Genomic DNA, 21,516 nt, shown 5'->3' with positions numbered 1-21,516 from the left:
TGATTGATGTATGATTTTCATTTTTCATCATATTTGACACAACCGGTCACATAATATTATTTTTTTTATCCCACTTATATGATTAAAACACAATGCAACACAGAAATATATATAATCCATCCATCCATCCATTTTCTACCGGTTATCCCTTTTGGGGTTGCAGTAGGTGCTGGAGCCTATATCAACTGCATTCGGGCGGTAGGCGGGGTACACCCTGGACAAGTCGCCACCTCATCACAGGGCCAACACAGATAGACAGACAACATTCACACTCACATTCACACATTCGGGCCAATTTAGTGTTGCCAATCATCCTACCCCCAGAGTAGTAATGTTATCTCCAAACTTTAAAAAATATAATTGTCTTCATCTTCCCTCAGCTGCTCCATATCACTTGAATTAAAGTTTGTTTTTTATCACTTTTAAAGGTTTTTTAATGTTTTGAATATTGGCCATCTAATCAAATTAACACACCTCCCAAAACATGACTGGCAACACTAAATTGGTCCTAGTGTGTGAATGTGAGTGTGAATGTTGTCTGTCCGTCTTGGCCCTGCAACGAGGTGGCAACTTGTCCAGGGTTTACCCCGCCTTCCACCCGAATACAGCTAAGATAGGCTCCAGCGACCCCGAAAAGGACAAGCGGTAGAAAACGGATGGATGGATTATGTATTTTTAATGTGATTTTGTTTGTCATAAAAATTAGGAATCTATAATTGATTATTGCAACACACAATCCGAGTAATCACCACAAAACAATCTAGCAAATTGGTTATGCAGATTTTACCTCTAAATATACCATATTGTTTAATGTAAACATTATATTTGTTTATTTTTAAAGACTGAAAACTATGTTGCTCAATGATGATTATAATGCATGAAATTCAATAAAATGTCAATTCACAATACCTTTTATACCAGCTGTTTCAAATTTGATACACACATTTCCAACAGTTTAGCTATAACATATTTTATGAATTATTAGATAATTGTGCATTGCACCAACGGATTAACTGTTCATACTGATGTGAGTAAAAGATATATATTTCAAATTTGGCAGTTTCTCTTAAAAAAAATCAAGCTTCTAGTGTCTTTTTTGTGGCAATCTTGCAGGATCACTGAACAGTCCTCTAATTAGTAAATTACTGCCCTCATGTAAATTATACGTTTAATGCATGCATCTGATCTGATACACCAGGTATATTAGGAAAAAAACTAATTACACTGATATAGATGGCTAAAAAAAACTAATGTATCACTTATGATACGTTTTGGTGTTATGAGAAAAATGTCAATAAGTAGAACTTACCTAAATGAAAACATGATTAAAATGTGAATTACCTTAATTAAACAAAATAATAAACCTATGACATTATATCTAGTTTTTTATGCATTGACCACTAATGTAAACACAATATAAATGTACCACACCACCTAAAAACAACATACATTATTTATACAGATAGATAAAATACAGTATTTTTTTTATGAAACACCAATCTAAAATCACACCAAGTCTTAATTAGGTTAACTACATTTGCAATCTTATTTTAAATACCGAGAGATGGCAGATGCATTTCTTGCATTTTCTTTTACTCTGCTAGTGTAGCTCCTGATTTTTTCTTACACTCTTCACACACATGTTGACAGGATCTGCGTCCAGGACTGGCCCAAGGTCCAAACGTCGGTCCAATCCCAAGCTCTTGGAACTTGCGACGACAGGTGCTGACATAAGACGCTTTACCCACCGCATAACCGAGGATTCCAGCCACTGGCAAACATAATCACTGAAATTACGCATTTAAAAGAAGAGACTGCCTTCTAACAGAAGTCACGCACCTGCTAGTTTCGGAAAGGGACCAAATCGCTTTGACTTTTTCCAAATATCTGCAGAAAGAGATACAATGTATTGGTGAAAGCGGTGTCATTGTGACTAATTGGTGCTAATGTGTTTTTTACCAGTGTAGATGAGAGCCCCAGTGATGGCCATGCTGCCCAAAGAGAAGGGAAGAGCTATGAAAAAAAGAAGGGACAACATGATGTGAGTTTTAGTCACTAAAAGCTTTGATATTTGTTGTGGTCTGCAGAAGGAAATTGAATGCATGATTAAAGGCCTACTGAAACCCACTACTACCGACCACACAGTCTGATAGTTTATATATCAATGATGAAATCTTAACATTGCAACACATGCCAATACGGCCCGTTTAGTTGACTAAATTACAATTTTAAATTTCCCGCGGAGTTTCTTGTTGAAAACGTCACAGAATGATGACGCGTGTTTGTGACGTTATTGGTTGAGCGGACATTTTTAGCCCAGCACCACTTACGGCTAAAAGTCGTCTCTTTTCATCGCATAATCATACAGTATTTTGGACATCTGTGTTGATTAATCTTTTGCAATTTGTTCAATTAATAATGGAGACTATAAAGAAGAATGCTGTTGGTGGAAAGCAGTGGATTGCAGCTGCCCTTAGCAACCGAAACACTGCCAATGTTTCTTTGTTTGTTGTGAAGCTTTAGTGAACATGTTTCTCTACCACATGTCAACCAGCAAGTTTTTGGATGAGAAAATTGTGATATTAAGTCGGCTCTTACCGGAGACTTGTGCAGCTTAATCCTCTCTGAGACACTGGCGGTCACCGCACCCCTCCGACTTTCAGGTATGACTTTATAATTTTACTAAAACACTATTAACACAATAAGCAGATATGGGATTTTCCAGAATTATCCCAGTAAATGTGTCTAATAACATCTGAATCGCTCCCACTGCACTCGCCTTTTTTCCCCTAGTGCTTCACTCTCACTTTCCTCATCCACGAATCTTTCATCCTCGCTCAAATTGATGGGGAAATTGTCACTTTCTCGGTCAGAATCGCTCGCGCTGCTGGTGTCTATGATTGTAATCAATGTGCAGATGTGAGGAGCCCTCACACCGGTGACGTCACGCTCATATCGGCTTTTACTTCCGGTACAGGCAAGGCTTTTTTTTATTAGCGACCAAAAGTTGCAAACTTTATCATCGATGTTCTCTACTAAATCCTTTCAGCAAAAATATGGCAATATCGCGAAATTATCAAGTATGACACATCGAATGGACCTGCTATCCCCGTTTAAATAAGAAAATCTCATTTCAGTAGGCCTTTAAACTTACTATATCTTAAAATGAGGCCGAAGATCATGTGCCATGTGTGCTTCAGTCAAGCAGTAACCAAAACGCATACTAATAGCTATCTTGTCGCAACGTGTCTCCTTATGGAATTGTTTTCCAAGCTTGGACGCAAAAGAAAGAATGCCAACACGCTTTCTTGATGGATGAGTTCAGCATGACCGCTCCTGCATCTCATGCAATCGCGTTGGAATTTGCTGTTGAAGTGATTTGCGTACCTCTGTACCAGAAACTTTGCTCTTGGCACTCTTTCCAAACCTTTCTCACATCTTCGCCGTGGATGTGTCCATCTCCCAAGGGGCACTGCGCAAAGAAGTCGCACTTGACGGTTAGGTTTGGTGCACAACAGCTTTAGTGCACTGCATGCGTGTTTCAAAACTCACCTTCCACTCCTTGTTTGCTGAAACTAAACCAACTGCATTTTCTTTTCCCCCGCTTGCTTCAGAACTCATGGTTTGGAATTTTTTTCTATGATTTTGCTATTAGTACTTTCCTATGGCGGATTTAGTACACTTTACCCCACCGTGTCTCGCCCTATCTGTGGTAAATGCCCCTCCCTGGTTACTCTTTATGTCCCCACCCGCTTGAGTAAACAAAAGGCCTCACCTATTAATCACTGAAGTAGTCAAAGTTCCAACACAGTCTCTCAACTAAATGACATATTCTTATATACTGTACTTAAATGCAGTCACAGCCAACAGATATATTCAAGGCTATTATTCCTGAAGCTCAGGGACAAGTTTTTGTTTGATACACAGTAGAACTTAGCAATTGCAAATCACTGTTAAAATGATTGAGGCATTAATATTCAGGTTACACTTTTTATTACTATATGATTTATATTGAATTAAGCTTGGTTGTTGTTATTTTTACCCATGTTGAATTAAACTATTATTATTTTTACCCATTTTGAGTTAACATAAGTTTTTACTGCTATATATATTATTTTTGATAAGGTGCATAAAAGTTATATTGTCCAAGTAGACATTGAATACAATTAGCTGAAAGAGTTTAAGGACTTCAAATAATAAGTTATTAGCACTGTACTAACTGTACTATAGATGGTACAGTTTTTTTCCAATTTTCTTGTTTGTATTTTCTAATGTTTTTGATTGATTTAAACTTATATTAGTAGATTAAGTGTGAATGTTGTTTGTCTGTGTTGGCCCTGCGATGAGTCGGCGACTTGTCCAGGGTGTTGACTGCCTTCCGCCCGATTGTAGCTGAGATAGACACCAGCGTCCCCCGCTACCCCAAAGGGAATAAGCGGTAGAAAATGGATGGATGGATGGATGCACAGTACAGTACATATTCCGTACAATTGACCACTAAATGGTAACACCCGAATAAGTTTTTCAACTTGTTTAAGTTATTAGTCTAATGTATATACTTCTTCTTATGCTATCTGAACTAACTATCTTCTCTGCTCCCTGTACATATCCTACTAAGTAAGACGTACACTGTTTCAATGTCCATTTCTCTGTTGATGCAATTGTTGATGACTGAAGTACTGATATCAACCAAAGCTCCTCATCCCACCCCCTGGATTGTAAATAATGTAAATAATTAATTGTATATACGATGATGATTATAACCTGTGTGATGACTGTATCATGCTGATAGTATATATTTGTACCATGGATTGATTTACGTAGACCCCGACTTAAAGAAGTTGAAAAACTTATTCGGGTGTTACCATTTAGTGGTCAATTGTACGGAATATGTACTGTACTGTGCAATCTACTAATGAATGAATGAATGAATGATCTTTATTGTCTTTGTGCATATACAGGTACAGGTCCAACGAAATTTAGGTTACTTCCCTGAGGTGCTTTGCATTTAAAAAAAGAAGAAACCACACAATATACAGAAACAACACAATATGCACAATATGCAATATACAATATGGCTTAAGACCACTCTAGGAGTCAATGTAAAAAAAAAATGAGACAATAAAAAGTATAAAGTGACTAGTAAAACTGACTAGAGAGGAGTAATGCTGATTCCCGGTGTGCTGAGGGGGTGGGAGTCAGTATTTCCTACTTCCTATGCTGTGCAGGCTTTTTATTGTGGATTGAATATGTAAATAAATATGGTAAATATTGTCCAGTTGGCATGTAACCACTGATTGCACAGTCCCGGATCGTGATTGACCGGTGCCTTCCTCATGTTGCACATGAGGGAGTTTTTATTTTTATTTTTTTACAATCCAGCTGCATTTAGTGCAGTTATGGCCCGGGGGTAGAAACTGCTCTTGAGTCTATTTGTGCGGGTTCGCATGGTTCTGAAACGTCTGTTGCCAATCAATCAATAAGTCGGGTTCCACGTCAATCAATTCCTGGTAGAGTCAGAAAATGATCTTAAAATCGATTTTAAATAATTTCTACGTTTTTTATTGTTCACAATAATTTTGATAAGTACCCAATTATAGAACAATAATACTGTCTGAAATTGAAGTATCCAAATTAACAAAGGTTGAACTATCATTAGCATTTATTCCCTATTACATTTACGTGTTACACAACACAAATCTACTTAGTTCAAAATACCAAAGAGTGGAATTGTTTTCAAAACGACGTTGAAGATCTCAGGTATGTATTATACCTCCTCAAACGCAGCACCGCCACAATCCACAGACAGCTCCGGGTGGGTGGTCGTCATGTGACTGCACTGACCAATCACATCACGCCGTTGGCCGGTTTCACGCGCACACGAGGAAACACTGCCGATTGACTCTTTTATTAACAAAAGTAAACCGATGAATGAACTGGCCAATCGCATGCACGCGTAGGCGTGGTCTCGGGAAGTTTGCTTCCGGACATTTTGACGCGACAGCTCAAGCAGCCAATGTAAAGAGAGCGCAGGCGGAAATCACGCGGACCGGATTTTCAATCATGGGCCTGTGGGCGCGGTTTATGATGAGAATCTCCGCCCCTTGGCCGGTCTGCGGACTTCCCACAGACAGTTGTATGTTTCATAAAGATGCACTCTGATGCTGCCAGTAAGTAACAACGTTTAGAGTCTATTATTCACTCTATCAAGCCTTTCCAAGATGGTCAGAAATAGACATTGCAAAGCTGCGTTGGCTTATCTCACCATCTCTGCAGGATTTGATGAGTTCCGTGCTATTATGTCGGTCTCTTTGTATTTGCCACTGACAACAAAGACCGCGCAGAGTGTCTAATTCCACTTATATTTGACATACAATGGCTCCGAATCGTCTCCGCACTCATGGCAAAGTTGCAATTACGTGCAACGTCGCAGTGTTGCCGACTCGATTGCAGCCGATGTTGGTTTAAAAACGCGGAGCTCGAACAATGCTAATCTGCCTGCTTCGCGATCGTAACATCTTCACTGACCACCGAGCGAGGCCTTTCGGATCTTACTTGAGCAGCGGGACGTTCCCATTGTGGGAATGGCTCCGATTTGTGGCCAACTGCGTGGATTTAGAGAGTGAAAATTGTGACGCAGTTGAGTTAACATATTTGGTTTTGCGCCCGCTTTGCATTATTTGCCGAGCGCCCATGCACCATTTCTGTAACCACACTCCCGCCTGAGCATGCTAACTTGCCAGGTGACATTCAGTCGACATGATTATTTTTTTAAATGAATGTTCAAAAACGTTTGCAATCAGTTGAAGTAAAATGTTGAGGGCAAATGGCTCGCAAAGAAACGCTTGACTTTTTCCCCGTATCGAAGCTTGGGAGTTGTAGTTCGGCGTCCGGAAGCCGATCGGTGCTTTCTGCGGATCCCGAGGCGGAAATGGACTACAAATCCCAACAGCACACCTCGCTTTGATACTTTGTAAACTCCGGGCAAGTTGCGCGTCTTGCACTGCTATTTTAGGTGTGCAGCTAGTGCTAGCTGGCTTTTTTTTTTTTGCGTGTGCAGGAATGACATCGAACCTTGAGCCCGGTTGATTGCGGCTTCCGAATGCACAGATGACATTTGACGACAAGCTTTGCATGCCTGTTCAAATAAACACTTTTTTGGAGAGGGGGGGTGAGTTTTACTGTCGAGTCACGTCAACAGTCACTCCCTCATTCGTGTAAGACATCACTGTGTGGCTCTCTAAAACTAAGTAGTCACATCTGTTGACACGGAAATGATTGCTGATTGCCGCGCCACGACGGACGTCTCAGTAGTTTTGACGACGCGGTGATGTCACCGTCGTGCAGCCTTTTACTTTAGCCGCCATACGGATGAGCTCCGTGCGCCAGTTATGGGGTTGGGGGCACAAGAATGCTGCTTGGCCTCGTCTGTTGCTCGCTTATAAGCCTGCTGCTCATTAAATTGGCGTCCTTGTATTTTGTGCGTGCAGATTTTCAGCTCAATTCCCACTTGACGACACTGGCCAGCATCCATAAGATTCATCACACGTTGCACAGGCTGGTAAATGCATGTTTATAATAATGGATGTTTTTTGTGTTTATGGGCGTGCTTGCTAACAAACATCTCTTGTGATAGAACATAACAGAGGACGTTGGACAGGAGAGCCCCACATCAGGTAATGTATGATTTTTCAGCAAGGTTAGTCATTAGGGGTGTAACAATTCAATTTGATTCCAAATATTTTTTGGTAGCCGATACGATTCAGGGACTATATATGTCTTAATTAGATCATTCAGAGAATAGTGCTTGATACCGTGGTAGAGCGCAATACATGTATATGTGGGGAAAAAATCACAAGACTACTTTATCTCTACAGAACTGCTTCAAGAGGGGTTCCCTCAATCATCAGATTTTCTCCTGATGATTGAAGGAACCCCTCATGAAACAGTTCTGTAGAGATGAAGTAGTCTTGTGATTTTACCCACACATATATATATATATATATTTGGGCTGCAAATCTTTGGGTGCCCCACGATTCGATTCAATATCGATTCAAGGGGTCACGATTCGATAATATATCGATATTTTTCGATTCAACGCGATTCTCCATTCAAAAACGATATTTTTCTGATTCAAAAGGATTCTGTACTCATTCAATACATAGAATTTCTGCAGGATCTACCCCAGTCTGCTGACATGCTAGTGGAGTAGATTTTTTTTTAAAAAGCTTTTATAATTATAAAGGACAATGTTTTATCAACTGATTGCAATAATGTAAATTTGTTTTAACTATTAAATTAATCAAAAATATGACATTTTATCTTTGTGAAAACATTGGACACAGTGTGTTGTCAAGCTTATGAGATGCGATGCAAGTGTAAGCCACTGTGACACTATTGTTCTTTTTTTTTTATAAATGTCTAATGATAATGTAAATGAGGGATTTTTAATCACTGCTCTGCTGAAATTCTAACTAATATTGATACTGTTGTTAATAATATTCCTTTTTGTTTCACTACTTTTGGTTTGTTCTGTGTCATGTTTGTGTCTCCTCTCAATTGCTCTGTTTATTGCAGTTCTGAGTGTTGCTGGGTCGGGTTTGGTTTTGCAATTGGATTGCATTGTTATGATATTGCTGTGTATTGTTTTGTTGGATTAATTAAACATTTTTTATTTTATTTTTTTTTTTAAATGAGACTCGATTCTGAATCGCACAACTTGAGAATCCCGAATCAAATTCGAATACATTTTTTCCCACACCCCTATTATTTATATCTGCCTTAGGCCAGCTAGAAGGCCTTAATGACAACTCGTGATCTGATTGGCTATCACAACTGTTAAATGTTTGTGTCAGTTCACTTAGACGCCTGCCTGCTTGATGATTCTGAAGGCCCTCAGCAGATTTCGTACAGCATGGCAACAAAAGTTAGCTGAATTCTGATTGGATAAAAACTCTATAACCTAAAAAAAACGATGCTGGAAGGAGCATAATATGACATGAAGAGAATATGAATCATTTGAGATATTTAGGGAAAGTAATGTAAAAATACTTTTATCTTTAATTATGATCATAATTTCTGGTTAACTTAGGCCAGCAGAGAAGGCCTTGCTGGCCCTGACGGCACACCGCTAGTAATTTCATGTCATGTATTTCCTTCAGTGCAACTGCCTCGTTAGCGGGGGGCAGGATTTATATGACACTCACAATAATACATTGCGCTTTTCTGGGCAGATAAAATGGCCTTAACTACAAAGTCAGATATTCCACGTTTTTCAGAGCAGCAGTTTGAAATTGTCTTGCCGTCGGTGCAGTTTTTCCTGAGTCTTGCCGTTAAAGTTGAAGTTCCATCCATCCATCCATCCATTTTCTACCGCTTATTCACTTTGTGGTCGTCGGCGGCGCAAGTGCCTATCCCAGCTACAATAGGGCAGAAGGCGAGGTACACCCTGAACAAGTCGCGACCTCATCGCAGAAGTTGAAGTCCCCCCGTAATATTTTATATTTTCCTGAGAACTTGAACATTTGCCAGTGGTATTACAGAAAGAGTTTGCCTTCTTTCGCCGACCATGCGCTGGACAGTTTATGTCAGCTCCTTCCCATCTGCAGCGCTTTCGTTTCGGCTTGTTACCCTGGTCTTAAGCCAGTGGTGTCGAAGTCAAGGCCTGCAGGGCCAGATCTGGATGAATTATCTATGACACGGGTCTCAAACTCAATTTACCTGGGGGCCACTGGATGCAGAGTCCGGGTGAGGCTGGGCCGCAAGAAAAGATTTCTTAAAAAAATATTTTTAAATGTCTTTATTTTTATTTTCAACACAAAATAAAATCAAAATATAATTAAACAAAATGAGGGTTAAGAAATGTGAGGAAATGCAAATTAAATAAAAAAAAAACAAAACAATAACGGTTCAGGTTATCGGGGAATGTTATTACTGATGGTATTACTGACGGACAGGTGTCGTGGTGCGACTGCAGCCAGATACGTTAGAAAACCCTCGTCGCAACGTCACTGTCACGTTTACTTATTTGCCGCTATTCCACTAACGCAGGGGTAGGCAACCCAGAATGTCCTTTGTTCCTTCAGCTGTTGTTTTTATAAATGAGCTCCTTAAACAAGCTTAGCTGCTATGTAGTCACATTAGTGGGACGCGACGTGTCATTAGTTTTTATTGTATTACAAATGTTTTTAGTTTTTAGCTTTATGATGGTTTGTATGTTTTATGTATTTGTACCTTGTTTTTACTGTTGCACCTCGTTTTTACTGTTGTACCTTGTTTTTAATGACTACTGCTGCAAACCAAATTGCCCCTCGGGGACAATAAAGATTTTCTAAGTCTAAGTCTAGAGCCATTTTGGACCCAAATAACAAAAATTGTCGCTGTCTGGAGCAAATGGGAGGAAGGGGGGTGAGGGTGGGGGTTCTCTGCTTGCATCACGCAAGTGACGTCAATGTTCGGCCCTCGAGAGCCACATACCACACCGTGATTGGTAGATTCCTTCAGCTCTGCACGCGACGCATTTATACAAAACTTGCGGGCCGCGCTAACTAAACTTTCATATATTAAGGTGGTGGTCCCCAAATAACGTCGTGAGAGCCGCGTGTCTGAGACCCCATATCTATGGCCCCCGGGATGATAATTAATTAGTATTAGAACCGGCCCACAGGCCACAGCCGCCTGCTGCTGTTTTGCACGCAGCAATACTCTTATCAGTGTTGGCGCTGGGAATTTTCAAAATGGGGTCCCGGCGACCCCATCAAGTCATAAAAATGGGGTGCCACAATACATTTTTGGGGATCCCACTTTTTTGTAAATGTTTTGAAAACAAAGCATAAATGTATGCATTATCCTGTTATATCTTACATTTTATATTGTGTTTTGGAAAAATGACATCATAAACGTTACTTAATTCTTTGAAAAAAATAATACAAAAGAAAACTAATTTATACATATGAAACTGTATTCAGTTACTGTATAAATATTCATTCACTTTCTGCTTTCCTTCATGGATCTAAACTTTACCGCTGCTGGTATTTTTTAATATATTTTTATTGTGATTTCGGGCTTCACGGTGGAAGAGGGGTTAGTGCGTCTGCCTCACAATACGAAGGTCCGGAGTAGTCTGGGGTTCAATCCCAGGCTCGGGCTCTGTCTGTGTGGAGTTTGCATGTCCTCCCTGTGAATGCGTGGATTCCCTCCGGGTACTCCGGCTTCCTCCCACTTCCAAAAACATTTACCTGGGGATAGGTTGATTGGCAACACTAAATTGGCCCTATTGTGTGAATGTTGTCTGTCTATCTGTGTTGTCCCTGTGATGAGGTGGCGACTTGTCCAAGGTGTATACCGCCTTCCGCCCGATTGTAGCTAAGATAGGCACCAGTGCCCTCCGCGACCCCAAAGGGAATAAATAAGCGGCAGAAAATGTATGGATGTAGTATTTTCAGAATTTGTTCTATTTTTGGCCAAAGTAAGACAAAAAAAAACAATCTGAAGTTGTCTTTTATTTTTTAGTGGACAGATTTTCCTGCGTGCGGCCCCTGAGCTACAATGAGTTTGACACCCCTGTCTTAAATGGTCCAAGCGCCTGGTCAGCATAGAATGCTAGCTCAGAAGTCAGTAATTGCTGCACTCTCTCAGCTTTATTAAGCTCGACCAATCATAATAAAAAAGGTTTCTGCGATGAGGTGGCGACTTGTCCAGGGTGTACGCCGCCTTCCGCCCGATTGTAGCTGAGATAGGCACTGGTGGGAGAAAATGGATGGATGGATGGTTTCCAGAATATGTTCTTTGAGCTCTGCACAAAATAAGGTGAATAAAATAAGTAAACATTGACTTGGATTTCTTGGAACTTTTCGCGTAATGTTTATGATCTTTAATTATTTAAAGAGTGCAAAAAAAAGTTGATGAATTAATTACCTTTTTTAAAACAATGTTAGAGCGATATAAGTCTAAGTCCATATATCTTCTAAAAGGCCAACGAGCCGAGCACAGATCGATTTTTTCTGATCTTAATGTAAATCGATCCATCAATATATTGATCAATCGTTACACCCCGAATAGTCATGTGCGTGAGGTTTTTTTGAATGATGTTATTGATTTCTACTCCCCTGTGTAATTCCTAGCTTGTTGCTCCAGAGCCATGCCTCCGAGGAAAAAGAGGAGACCCACTGCTGGAGATGACATGTCAGCCAAAAAGAGTCGCCAGGACAGGTGTGATTCTGCCCCTTTTTTATACTTATTAATGTGAACATGCAACACTGAGGTGCATGTAAGGGCGCAACATTTAGGCCGGGGATATAGAACTAAATTGTTTTAGGGGCCACCTTTCTCACTATTCTTATTTTGTATACTCATGAGAACCAGCGTTCTTACAGTCCATATTTGATTTTGGTCTATTTATTTTGTCCCAGTTACAGGAGCGCTGTAAAGAGGTTAAATATTTATTGAATTGCAATTTGGACAAAATGTGAAATTGTGTGTGCATGAGACCAAAATGCTGTGTTATTATTATCTACTTCACTAACTGGCCCTTTGCTATAATTTTTCATATCATATTTGTACATATCGTTTATGTTGTTTTTGTTGTTGTGTCTGTCTTCTGCACCTCTTGTCCCTGCAATTTCCCCTGTCTTCCTTTTTTTCTTTGTACTATCCCATCTGCTCCGCTCTGGCTGCGCCAAACATGAAATACATTCATTTAATAAAGTCAAATACAAATAAGGCAACAAGAGGAGTATCCCACACTTCTCTTTTGATGCCCAGATTTGGGCATCTACATAAACAATAGGATTTGCCTGAGTGGCTGGACAGGACATGTTAAAAAAAAAAAAAAAAACATCAAATGCATAGAAAAAAAAATGCATGATCCCAGTTTTAGTGCAGACGATTTTTTTGGCTTTAGAAACAATTTAGTAATGTTCATGTAAACAATTCGTTACAGGGTCAAACTGTCGCCATCTGTTTTCAGAAAAAACGACTCGCCGCTAATCCGCGAGGAGGAGACGTTCTCCAACAAAAGATGTTTGGAGTGGTTCTACGAGTACGCAGGTGATTTGATACAGCTGGTTAAGGTGGATGGTGGTTTTGGTCATGCGTTCTCAACCTTCTGCATCTTTCTGACAGGCTGCGATGACGTGGTGGGACCGGAGGGCATGGAGAAGTTCTGTGAGGACATTGGAGTGGAACCAGAAAATGTAAGCTGTCTCCCACTAAAATTTCTAAGTAATTTTAAGCTTTTAATATCATTTCAAGGGACAATTCCGTTAAAGTAAACTTACAAGCAGTGGACTTGCTTTTATGCTATATTTTTTCGGACCATAGGGCACAACAGATTATAAGGCGCACTAAAGGGGTCATTATGATTTTTTTTAAATTTTTTTTTTACATTTAAACACTTCCCTGTGGTGTACGTGACATGTAATGGTGGTTATTTGGTCAGAATTTTGAATATATTGGTTTACAGACCATGTTGTGATGTCAAGCTGCTTTCTGTCTTTTTTTTTAGGCTGCGCTGTTTGGTAGACGAAGCATATTTACGTGCCTCTACTTAGACAGTGTCTTCTCGCCGTCATTTTTATTGTACCGGTAGTTTTTAGTGCTTCTATAGCTAGTCTACAGACAAGTATAAGTTGCAACTGTATGCTACTTTGCATTACAAATAGCAACAGTAGCGGATGAATGCTCCAAAACAAGAGAATAGAGAAAAAGGAGCTTATTGACTATGATGCGGGCTCCAATGGCGGACGCTTGCTCATTTTCGGGACTAATGCAGATCCCAAATATATACAAGCTGGTAGCAATAGGTATGAAAAGTTGGTTTTGCATAATATTGAGAAACAACGCCAGATAATATGGGGTGGGGTTCGGGGGGGTATTGGGGTCCTTATATAGAAATTATAACAATTTGGTACCCGTATGTTGAAGCACAGTGCGTCTGACTACCGTAGCCATTATAATCTGCGTTCCATCAAGCGGTGCGGCTTCGTAGCTTACCAAATTTTAACTAAAAGATTTGGACGGGTTTTTGAGTGCCGTGCGGAATGTCCTATGCTCTCAATGAAACATCCACATTTTGGTGTGGCTTGCTTACGGGTACTTGCTAGCATCATTTATTGAACTGGCGTCAACCTGCACTCCACGCCTATCACTTGTGTGTGACTGCCATCTAGTGGTCACACTTATCATTACACCATAAACAAAATAAAATTGTTTCGATTTCGGTAAGCACAACCAGAATTAATACTTTCATTAGGCGCACCGGGTTCTACAGCGCACAGTCAACTTTGGAGAAAATGAAATTATTTCAATGTGCCTTATAGTCCGAAAAAAACAGCAAATCAGTATATTTACTATCCTCTGAAATTGAGTCAACACACAGCCATTATTGTCTAAATAGCTTGTGAGTACAGTAGTGCACCTTATAGTAAAAATGTCCAAATTGTGTGTTTTGTGTGAATATTTAGTGTGTGAGCACCATTGTCATCTAGCACTTCCTCAATCCTTTTGGGCATGGAGCTTGCCAGAGCTGCACAGGTTGTTACTGGAACCCTCTTCCACTGCTTCACGATAACATCACTGATGGAGCGGGTGTATGTTCGACACCTTGCATTCCTCCATCTTATTTCCTCTCCAATTGAGGATGCCACACAGGTGCTTGATTGGGTTCAAGTGTGAAGAAAACATAATTCAAGGCGCCCGCCACCCTGGAAGTCTATTTGGGCTTCTAACGTTGGAAACTGCCATGGCGGCAATTATGCTCTTGAATAGAGGGCTTGAAAGGGTGACATAGTAAACACTGCATACATGGCTAACTGCAAGACTGTCCTAAAGTTTTAGTTCGAAGCATGGTGCGAATGTGCTGCATCACTTACTACCACAATCGTTCACATGATTTCTTCAGGGGGAAAAAAAAAGGATTTGATAAGAAGTTTTTAATTTCCAAAGCCAACAAACTCTGATTTGGTGAGCTAACAAACCGATGACTAAACATTACTCCTTTTTTTTTCTCCCCTTTACCAAACTTCACCCATAACATGCATGCATGCATTTGCTGATGCGAACGGCCTACTCCGTTCACATTTGCAAAGCTAGCTGCACACTACAAAGTACACTATTTTGGGGAAAAAAAACTGTCTCTACTTTAAGTCATGGGTAAGCACACAAAAAGAATGAATATTTTCTGCGATGGACCGCCGTGGTCAAAACATTTAAACATAATTATGGGTGTTAGGGCTGCGAATCTTTGGGTGTCCCAACATTTCGATTCAATATCGATTCTTGAGGTCATGATTCGATAATATATTAATTGTTTTCGATTCAACGCGATTCTTGATTCAAAACCGATATTTTTCCGATTCAAAACGATTCTGTATTCATTCAATACATAGGATTTCAGCAGGATCTACCCCAGTCTGCTGACAAGAGTAGTAGATTTTTTTTTAAAAGCTTTTATAATTGTAAAGGACTGATTGCCATAATGTAATTTTGTTTTAACTATTAAACGAACCAAAAATATGACTTATTTTGTGTTTGTGAAAATATTGGACACAGTGTTGTTGTCAAGCTTATGAGATGCAATGCAAGTGTAAGCCACTGTGACACTATTGTTTTTTTTTGTTTTTTTTATAAATGTCTAATGATAATGTCAATGAGGGATTTTTAATCACTGTTGTGCTGAAATTATAACTAATATTGATAATGTTGTTGATAATATTCAGTTTTGTTTCACTACTTTTGGTTTGTTCTGTGTCTCCTCAATTTGTGTTTATTGCAGTTCTGAGTGTTTGGTCATGTTTGGTTTTGGAATTGGATTGCATTGTTATGGTATTGCTGTGTAGTGGTTTGTTGGATTGATTAAAAAAAAAAAATCGATTCTTTTAAAAATGAGAATCTATTCCGAATCGCACAACTTATTCAAATCGATTTTTTCCCACACCCCTATGTGTATTTTTTCATGAAGCCTTCTTCATGAATTCAAATGTATTGTCCATTGGATGTGCTCATATGGATCAGTTGTACAATTTTACTTATTTTCTTCTAACTTCTGATAAGATTTTATTCATTTTGTTGCTCCCTGTCTCACACTACCGCGGCCCCAATAAAGCCATGTAAACAAAAGCTTTCGCTTTGGCGACGGTGGCCCTAATGCATCGCTAAATCACGCGCCCTTCCGAGCCCGATCAGGATTTGGGTTACCCTTAGTTAACCGTAGCTCTACACGACTGGCGGCACTCGTGCATCCCCAGACCATGACACGACCACCACTGTAGCGAGACGAGAAACTTGCTACTCACTTGTGTCGCCAGCTATCAAGACAATAATGGCTATGTTTTGACTCATTTTCAGCAAAATGTAAGTATATACTGATAACATCCAAGTAGAAGTCCTGCCCTATTGTCCCTTGACAAAATAGAATTAATTCTTTCTGAAATGTGGGGACTGTATGTGACATATTTTGATCACCTGTGACTGTGTGTCAGGTGGTAATGCTGGTGCTGGCGTGGAAGCTGGACGCTCAGAGTATGGGGTACTTCACCCTGCAGGAGTGGCTGAGAGGCATGAGCATGCTGCAGTTCGTATCCCAAACGTTGCTGTGTGTTGTCATATTTTGTTTCGTGTGTCCTGACTCTGACTGTCCGCCTCCTCCAGCTGCGACTCCACTGAGAGGCTGAGGAACTCGTTGGACTACCTACGGTCTGTCCTTAACGACGGCACCAGCTTCAAGCTCATTTATAGATATGCTTTTGACTTTGCCAGAGTATGCCTGCACACCTGTCAATGATATCTACCTTTTACATCTTTGCATTAGTTAAGACGCATATTTTTAACAGGAAAAAGACCAGAGGAGTTTGGACTTGAACACGGCCAAGTGCATGCTGGGGCTTCTGCTAGGGAAGACGTGGCCCCTCTTTCCTGTCTTTAATCAGTTTCTAGAGGTACGTTACAGGTGCACTGTGTACATTAATCATAATGGTAATAACTACAACCAGTCCCTCCAGGGTTTTGCAGAAATATGTTGTTTGTTGCTAAGGCTGCACGATTTTGAGAAAAAACCTAGTTGTGATTTTTCTCTCCAATATTGCGATTGCTATTCAATTTGCGATTTTAATTTTTTTGCATAATATCGCGAAAACTACGAGTGGAGGAGATGTTACTTCTGGACTGTCAATTCACATATTTTTGTCTCAAGGTGCGACACATTAGAACAGGGGTGTCAAACTCAAATACAGAGTGGGCCAAAATTTTAAACGGAACAAAGCCGCGGGCCAAGGTTGAACAAATTAACCTTTTAATAGGGACCCAAACAAGTTTTGCATTAAATATTGAACAAGCAAGGCTTATATAACTTTAGTGACATGCAAAATCCAGTTTCAAATAATAATAATAATAATTAAAAAAAATATCAATGGCATATCAAATAAAATTTAAATAAAAATGTTATGCCTTTTTATCTATTTGCAATCTTCTGAGGTAAATATCCAATTTTTTCCACAGGCTAATAATAAATTTGAAAATAAAATAATAATGAGTGAACCAAACATTCAAGCCTTGAAGTAGCAAGAGAAAATGCATGAATAAAACGTTAATAATTGGTCAGTTTGCTGGAAGTTTCCCGGAAGACTTAGTGCTGTAAGGGGTTCTGGGTATTTGTTCTGTTGTGTTACGGTGCGGATGTTCACCTGAAATGTGTTTGTCATTCTTGTTTGATGTGGGTTCACAGTGTGGTGCATATTTGTAACAGTGCTAAAATTGTTTATACGGCCACCCTCAGTGTGACGTGTATGGCTGTTGTCCAAGTATGCCTTGCATTCACGTGTGTGTGTGTGTGTGTGTGTGTGTGTGTGTGTGTGTGTGTGTGTGTGTGTGTGTGTGTGTGTGTGTGTGTGTGTGTGTGTGTGTGTGTGTGTATGTGTAAAAGCCACAAATATTATGTGACACGCTGTTAATATGGAGGAAAAGCGGACGTGACGACAGGTTGTAGAGAACGCTAAAGGCAGTGCCTTAAATACACGCCCCCAATATTGTTGTCCAGGTGGAAATCGGTAGAAATTCGGGAGAATGGTTGCCCCGGGAGATTTTCGGGAGGGGCACTGCACTTCGGGAGTCTACCGGGAAAATTAGGAGTGTTGGCAAGTATGAGTATTAGCGGTGAATGCGGTGTTACAGCGGCACCGACGCTGTACAACACCGGCGGGCCAGCTCTAATGCTAAATTGATATTGCCTCAAGGGCCAAATTAAATTACACGGCGGGCTAGATTTAGCCCGTGGGCCAGAGTTTGACACCCATGCATTAAAACAATATGCAATAATGGACTTTAATAAATATTTGGCATTTGTCTACATCACACTCCTAAACTGAACAAAATAATCCATTGCAAATTAAACAGCGATTATAATTTAATGTAATAATACAAAATAATGATGTAATTAACTATATTAAAGGATATCAACTTTTATCTTTCATTAATGTAGTATTATTTACAATTGTACTTTAATTAGAAGCTTAATAACTGTTATCCTAAATAAATAAACAAAAATAAAATGGACTTATTTCTGCAAGCAAAAATGTAACTTAAATTAATATTAAACATCTTAAAGTGCGGGCAGCACGGTGGGAGAGGGGTTAGTGCGTCTGCCTCACAATACGAAGGTCCTGAGTAGTCAGGGTTCAATCCCAGGCTCGGGATCTTTCTGTGTGGAGTTTGCATATCCTCCCTGTGATTGCGTGGGTTCCCTCCGGGTACTCCGGCTTCCTCCCACCTCCAAAGACATGCACCTGGGGATAGGTTGATTGGCAACACTAAATTGGACCTAGTGTGTGAATGTGAGTGTGAATGTTGTCTGTCTATCTGTGTTGGCCCTGTGATGAGCTGGCGACTTGTCCAGGGTGTACCCTGCCTTCAGCCCGATTGTAGCTGAGATAGGCACCAGCGACCCCAAAGGGAGTAAGCGGTAGAAAATGGATGGACGGGTCTTAAAGTGCATTTATTTTCCCCCATTTGGCAAACTGGGTCAAATGTTGTCCTTTTGTTTATCGCTATCGTGTGATCACGGTATTCTAGATTGTTCGTCCGTGTTGATGGGCTCATATTACCCATTTGATGTAAGCTGGAATTTTCCCACACAGGACATTTGGTTTTGTGATCACTTTTTGTTCGTCTTAATTTTTTGTTACTTTTCGGCAAGTCACGAGTAGAAAGGCTGTCTGTTTTTTCTTCGTGTGTAAGCTGGCGCCACCCTCTCGATTGTGAATAACTGAAAAGAGGACTCACTGTGTTCAGTTAATTCTCCTGTTAAATGAACGCACTCTGGTACTGAGAGCGATGCAAAGAGTGAGACCTCTTTCCCAACTTCTTTGTCACGTGTTGCTGGCATCAAATTCTAGAGTTAATTATTTGCAACAACAAAAAAAGTTTGTATCAGTTTGAATATTAAATATGTTGTCTTTGTAGTATATTCAACTGAATATGGGTTGAAAATGATTTGCAAATCATTGTATTCCGTTTATATTTACATCTAACACAATTTCCCAACTCATATGGAAACGGGTTTGTATATAGCCCTAAATCACAAGTGTCTCAAAGAGCTGCACAAGACACAACGACATCCTTGGTTCAGATCACACATCAGGGCAACTAAAGTGTGTTGTGTAGCATGTTTAGCAATTTATTGTCCTTAATGTAAGAAACATCGTTTATTTGCCAACATGGAGGTGAAGATTGCTCAATTAGAAGTGGCTTTGCACTCTGGAGGCGTCTCCAGAATACTTTTTTTTTTTTTTTTTTCAACCAAAAACCACCAAAACGAGAACAATGGTAAAGTAGCAGTCACATATTGTGTAACGTAGCGAAAAGGACTGTGCTGTTAGTTTTAGCCTGCTTAGAGTCTGTAAAGCTGTGACATGTGTACGTTTCCAATTACTAGCAATCCAAGTACAAAGTCATCAACAAAGACCAATGGTGCAACGTCTTAGAGTTCAGCCGGACAATCAACTTGGACCTTAGTAACTACGACGAGGATGGTGCATGTAAGTGAGCAATGTGTTTAAAAAAAAAAAACGTTATGCGCCGTGACTTGAACCTACTCTCCCTTCTTTCCTCCCCCCGTCCTCAGGGCCTGTGTTGCTGGACGAGTTTGTGGAATGGTACAAGGAAAGACAGATGTCATAGCTGAAAAAGGAAAATGGCAACTAATAAACAACAACAACAAAATACTGTGACGACCCCGACGACGAGAATCAGCAATTAAACAAAACAAACGGTAACGCCGCCACAGGGTTAGGGGGGGAGGGTCCTTATGAGGGAGGAAGCGGGCTGATGATCACTAAATCCCGCCCCCCTTCTTGAAGTCGCGACTCTCACTGGGATGCGGCGTTTTGGAAATAGCGGGGGAAAGTATTGCTGAGCGCCTTCTCCCGCTGCTTCGCATCAACAGAAGTCCACTTTGACCCGAGCACATTTAGACGATAACAAACTTAAGCTGTGCTGCGAGTTGCCTGTGCAAAAAGAAGCACTCTGTGCTTTCCTAAGGCAGGTCGCTGTTTACTTGTGCCAGTCTTTTTTTTTTTTTTTTTTTTCCTCCTTCTTTTGTCTTCTCACACCAAACAAAACCGCATTGCTGCTAATTCCAGTCAAGCCCCCCCCTGCCCGCCGCACCTTCTCAGCATTTTACCGGTTCGTGGCGACCGATCGATGTTAGCGTGTGACTGTGCCTGAAAACATTTGGACGTGTATGTACGAATATCTGGGAGCAAAGAGGGGGGGGGGGGGCTCATGTTGACCCCAGCCCGTGTGGGCTGCCCAATGAGCTACTTCCTGTTGTCCATTTTGTCTGGTCTTCCTTAGTCCGCCGATAGTTTCTTCAGGTTTCCTCCAATGAGTAGCATCCTTCCCGACGCTGACAGTGTTCAAAGGTAAGAACGCGCGCGCTAACTGTAGTTGTCACAGCGCTACGTTCTTGTATAGATTTTCTGTCCTTGGCTGTGGTGTGACGCTGAATCGTCCAAAAGATTTGAATATTTGCATGCAGCTCCGACAGAGCCCCTTTTTTTTGTTGTTGTTGTTGATGATGTACAGGAAATGTTTTGTGCTTAGATTTGATATTCACGATCATGTTACCTTTTTTTTTCTTTTTTCTTCCTGATGGAACTCATGATTGTGTTTATTGAGACCTGGAAAAGAAACACACACATGTAACCTCACGGTGGAACAGGCGTTCACTCCTGCATTGGTCAACAAAGCGAGGCGTTGTATGTACTCCTCACCCCCTTTTTTTTTTTTTTATTTATTGCCAGTGCGTCTGTCGACTTGCACTCGTACATGTCACCCCTGCTTTGTATATTGAATGACACAAGGTTTGTGTATAGATTTCATGTCTTTCAGTATTCTCTCATGACAATGCAGGATGATGAACACGCTTGTCCCGACTGTATATATGTATGTAAACTAAGTGTCTATATGTCGGTTTTCACTATAACCTATGTCTATATACTTAAATAAAAAAGGTTTATTAACTTA

At 40.3% G+C, this 21,516-nt stretch overlaps 2 protein-coding genes across 6 annotated transcripts; one reads left to right on the top strand and one right to left on the bottom strand.

Annotated features, from left to right (window-relative positions):
* Positions 1 to 888: 888 nt before the first annotated feature.
* ociad2 (OCIA domain containing 2) lies at positions 889 to 3,730 on the bottom strand. The gene is made up of 5 exons (XM_061888870.1): positions 3,553 to 3,730; positions 3,388 to 3,472; positions 1,960 to 2,013; positions 1,840 to 1,887; positions 889 to 1,771 (listed from the first exon to the last, which is right to left on the bottom strand). The coding sequence occupies exons 1-5, from the start codon at positions 3,619 to 3,621 to the stop codon at positions 1,593 to 1,595; spliced, it is 435 nt and encodes a 144-aa protein (XP_061744854.1). The 5' UTR covers positions 3,622 to 3,730; the 3' UTR covers positions 889 to 1,592.
* Positions 3,731 to 6,043: 2,313 nt separating this feature from the next.
* On the top strand, positions 6,044 to 21,516 carry dcun1d4 (DCN1, defective in cullin neddylation 1, domain containing 4 (S. cerevisiae)). Of its 5 annotated transcripts, none has more exons than XM_061888866.1 (11): positions 6,044 to 6,170; positions 7,491 to 7,561; positions 7,637 to 7,676; positions 12,123 to 12,210; positions 12,941 to 13,047; positions 13,123 to 13,193; positions 16,479 to 16,570; positions 16,648 to 16,756; positions 16,830 to 16,934; positions 19,925 to 20,027; positions 20,114 to 21,516. In XM_061888866.1, the coding sequence occupies exons 1-11, from the start codon at positions 6,152 to 6,154 to the stop codon at positions 20,167 to 20,169; spliced, it is 861 nt and encodes a 286-aa protein (XP_061744850.1). In that variant the 5' UTR covers positions 6,044 to 6,151; the 3' UTR covers positions 20,170 to 21,516. The 5 variants fall into 5 exon arrangements, with proteins under 5 accessions (XP_061744850.1, XP_061744852.1, XP_061744847.1 ...); XM_061888868.1 differs by having other exon boundaries at positions 6,048 to 6,170; positions 12,968 to 13,047; XM_061888863.1 differs by lacking the exon at positions 6,044 to 6,170 and adding an exon at positions 6,451 to 6,640.

The sequence above is a fragment of the Nerophis ophidion genome, linkage group LG26, assembly GCF_033978795.1.
Source record: "Nerophis ophidion isolate RoL-2023_Sa linkage group LG26, RoL_Noph_v1.0, whole genome shotgun sequence".
Classification (NCBI taxonomy): Eukaryota; Metazoa; Chordata; class Actinopteri; order Syngnathiformes; family Syngnathidae; genus Nerophis; species Nerophis ophidion.
The sequence above is the reverse complement of the archived record's forward strand: the minus strand, read 5'-3'. Positions and strand labels throughout refer to the sequence as shown.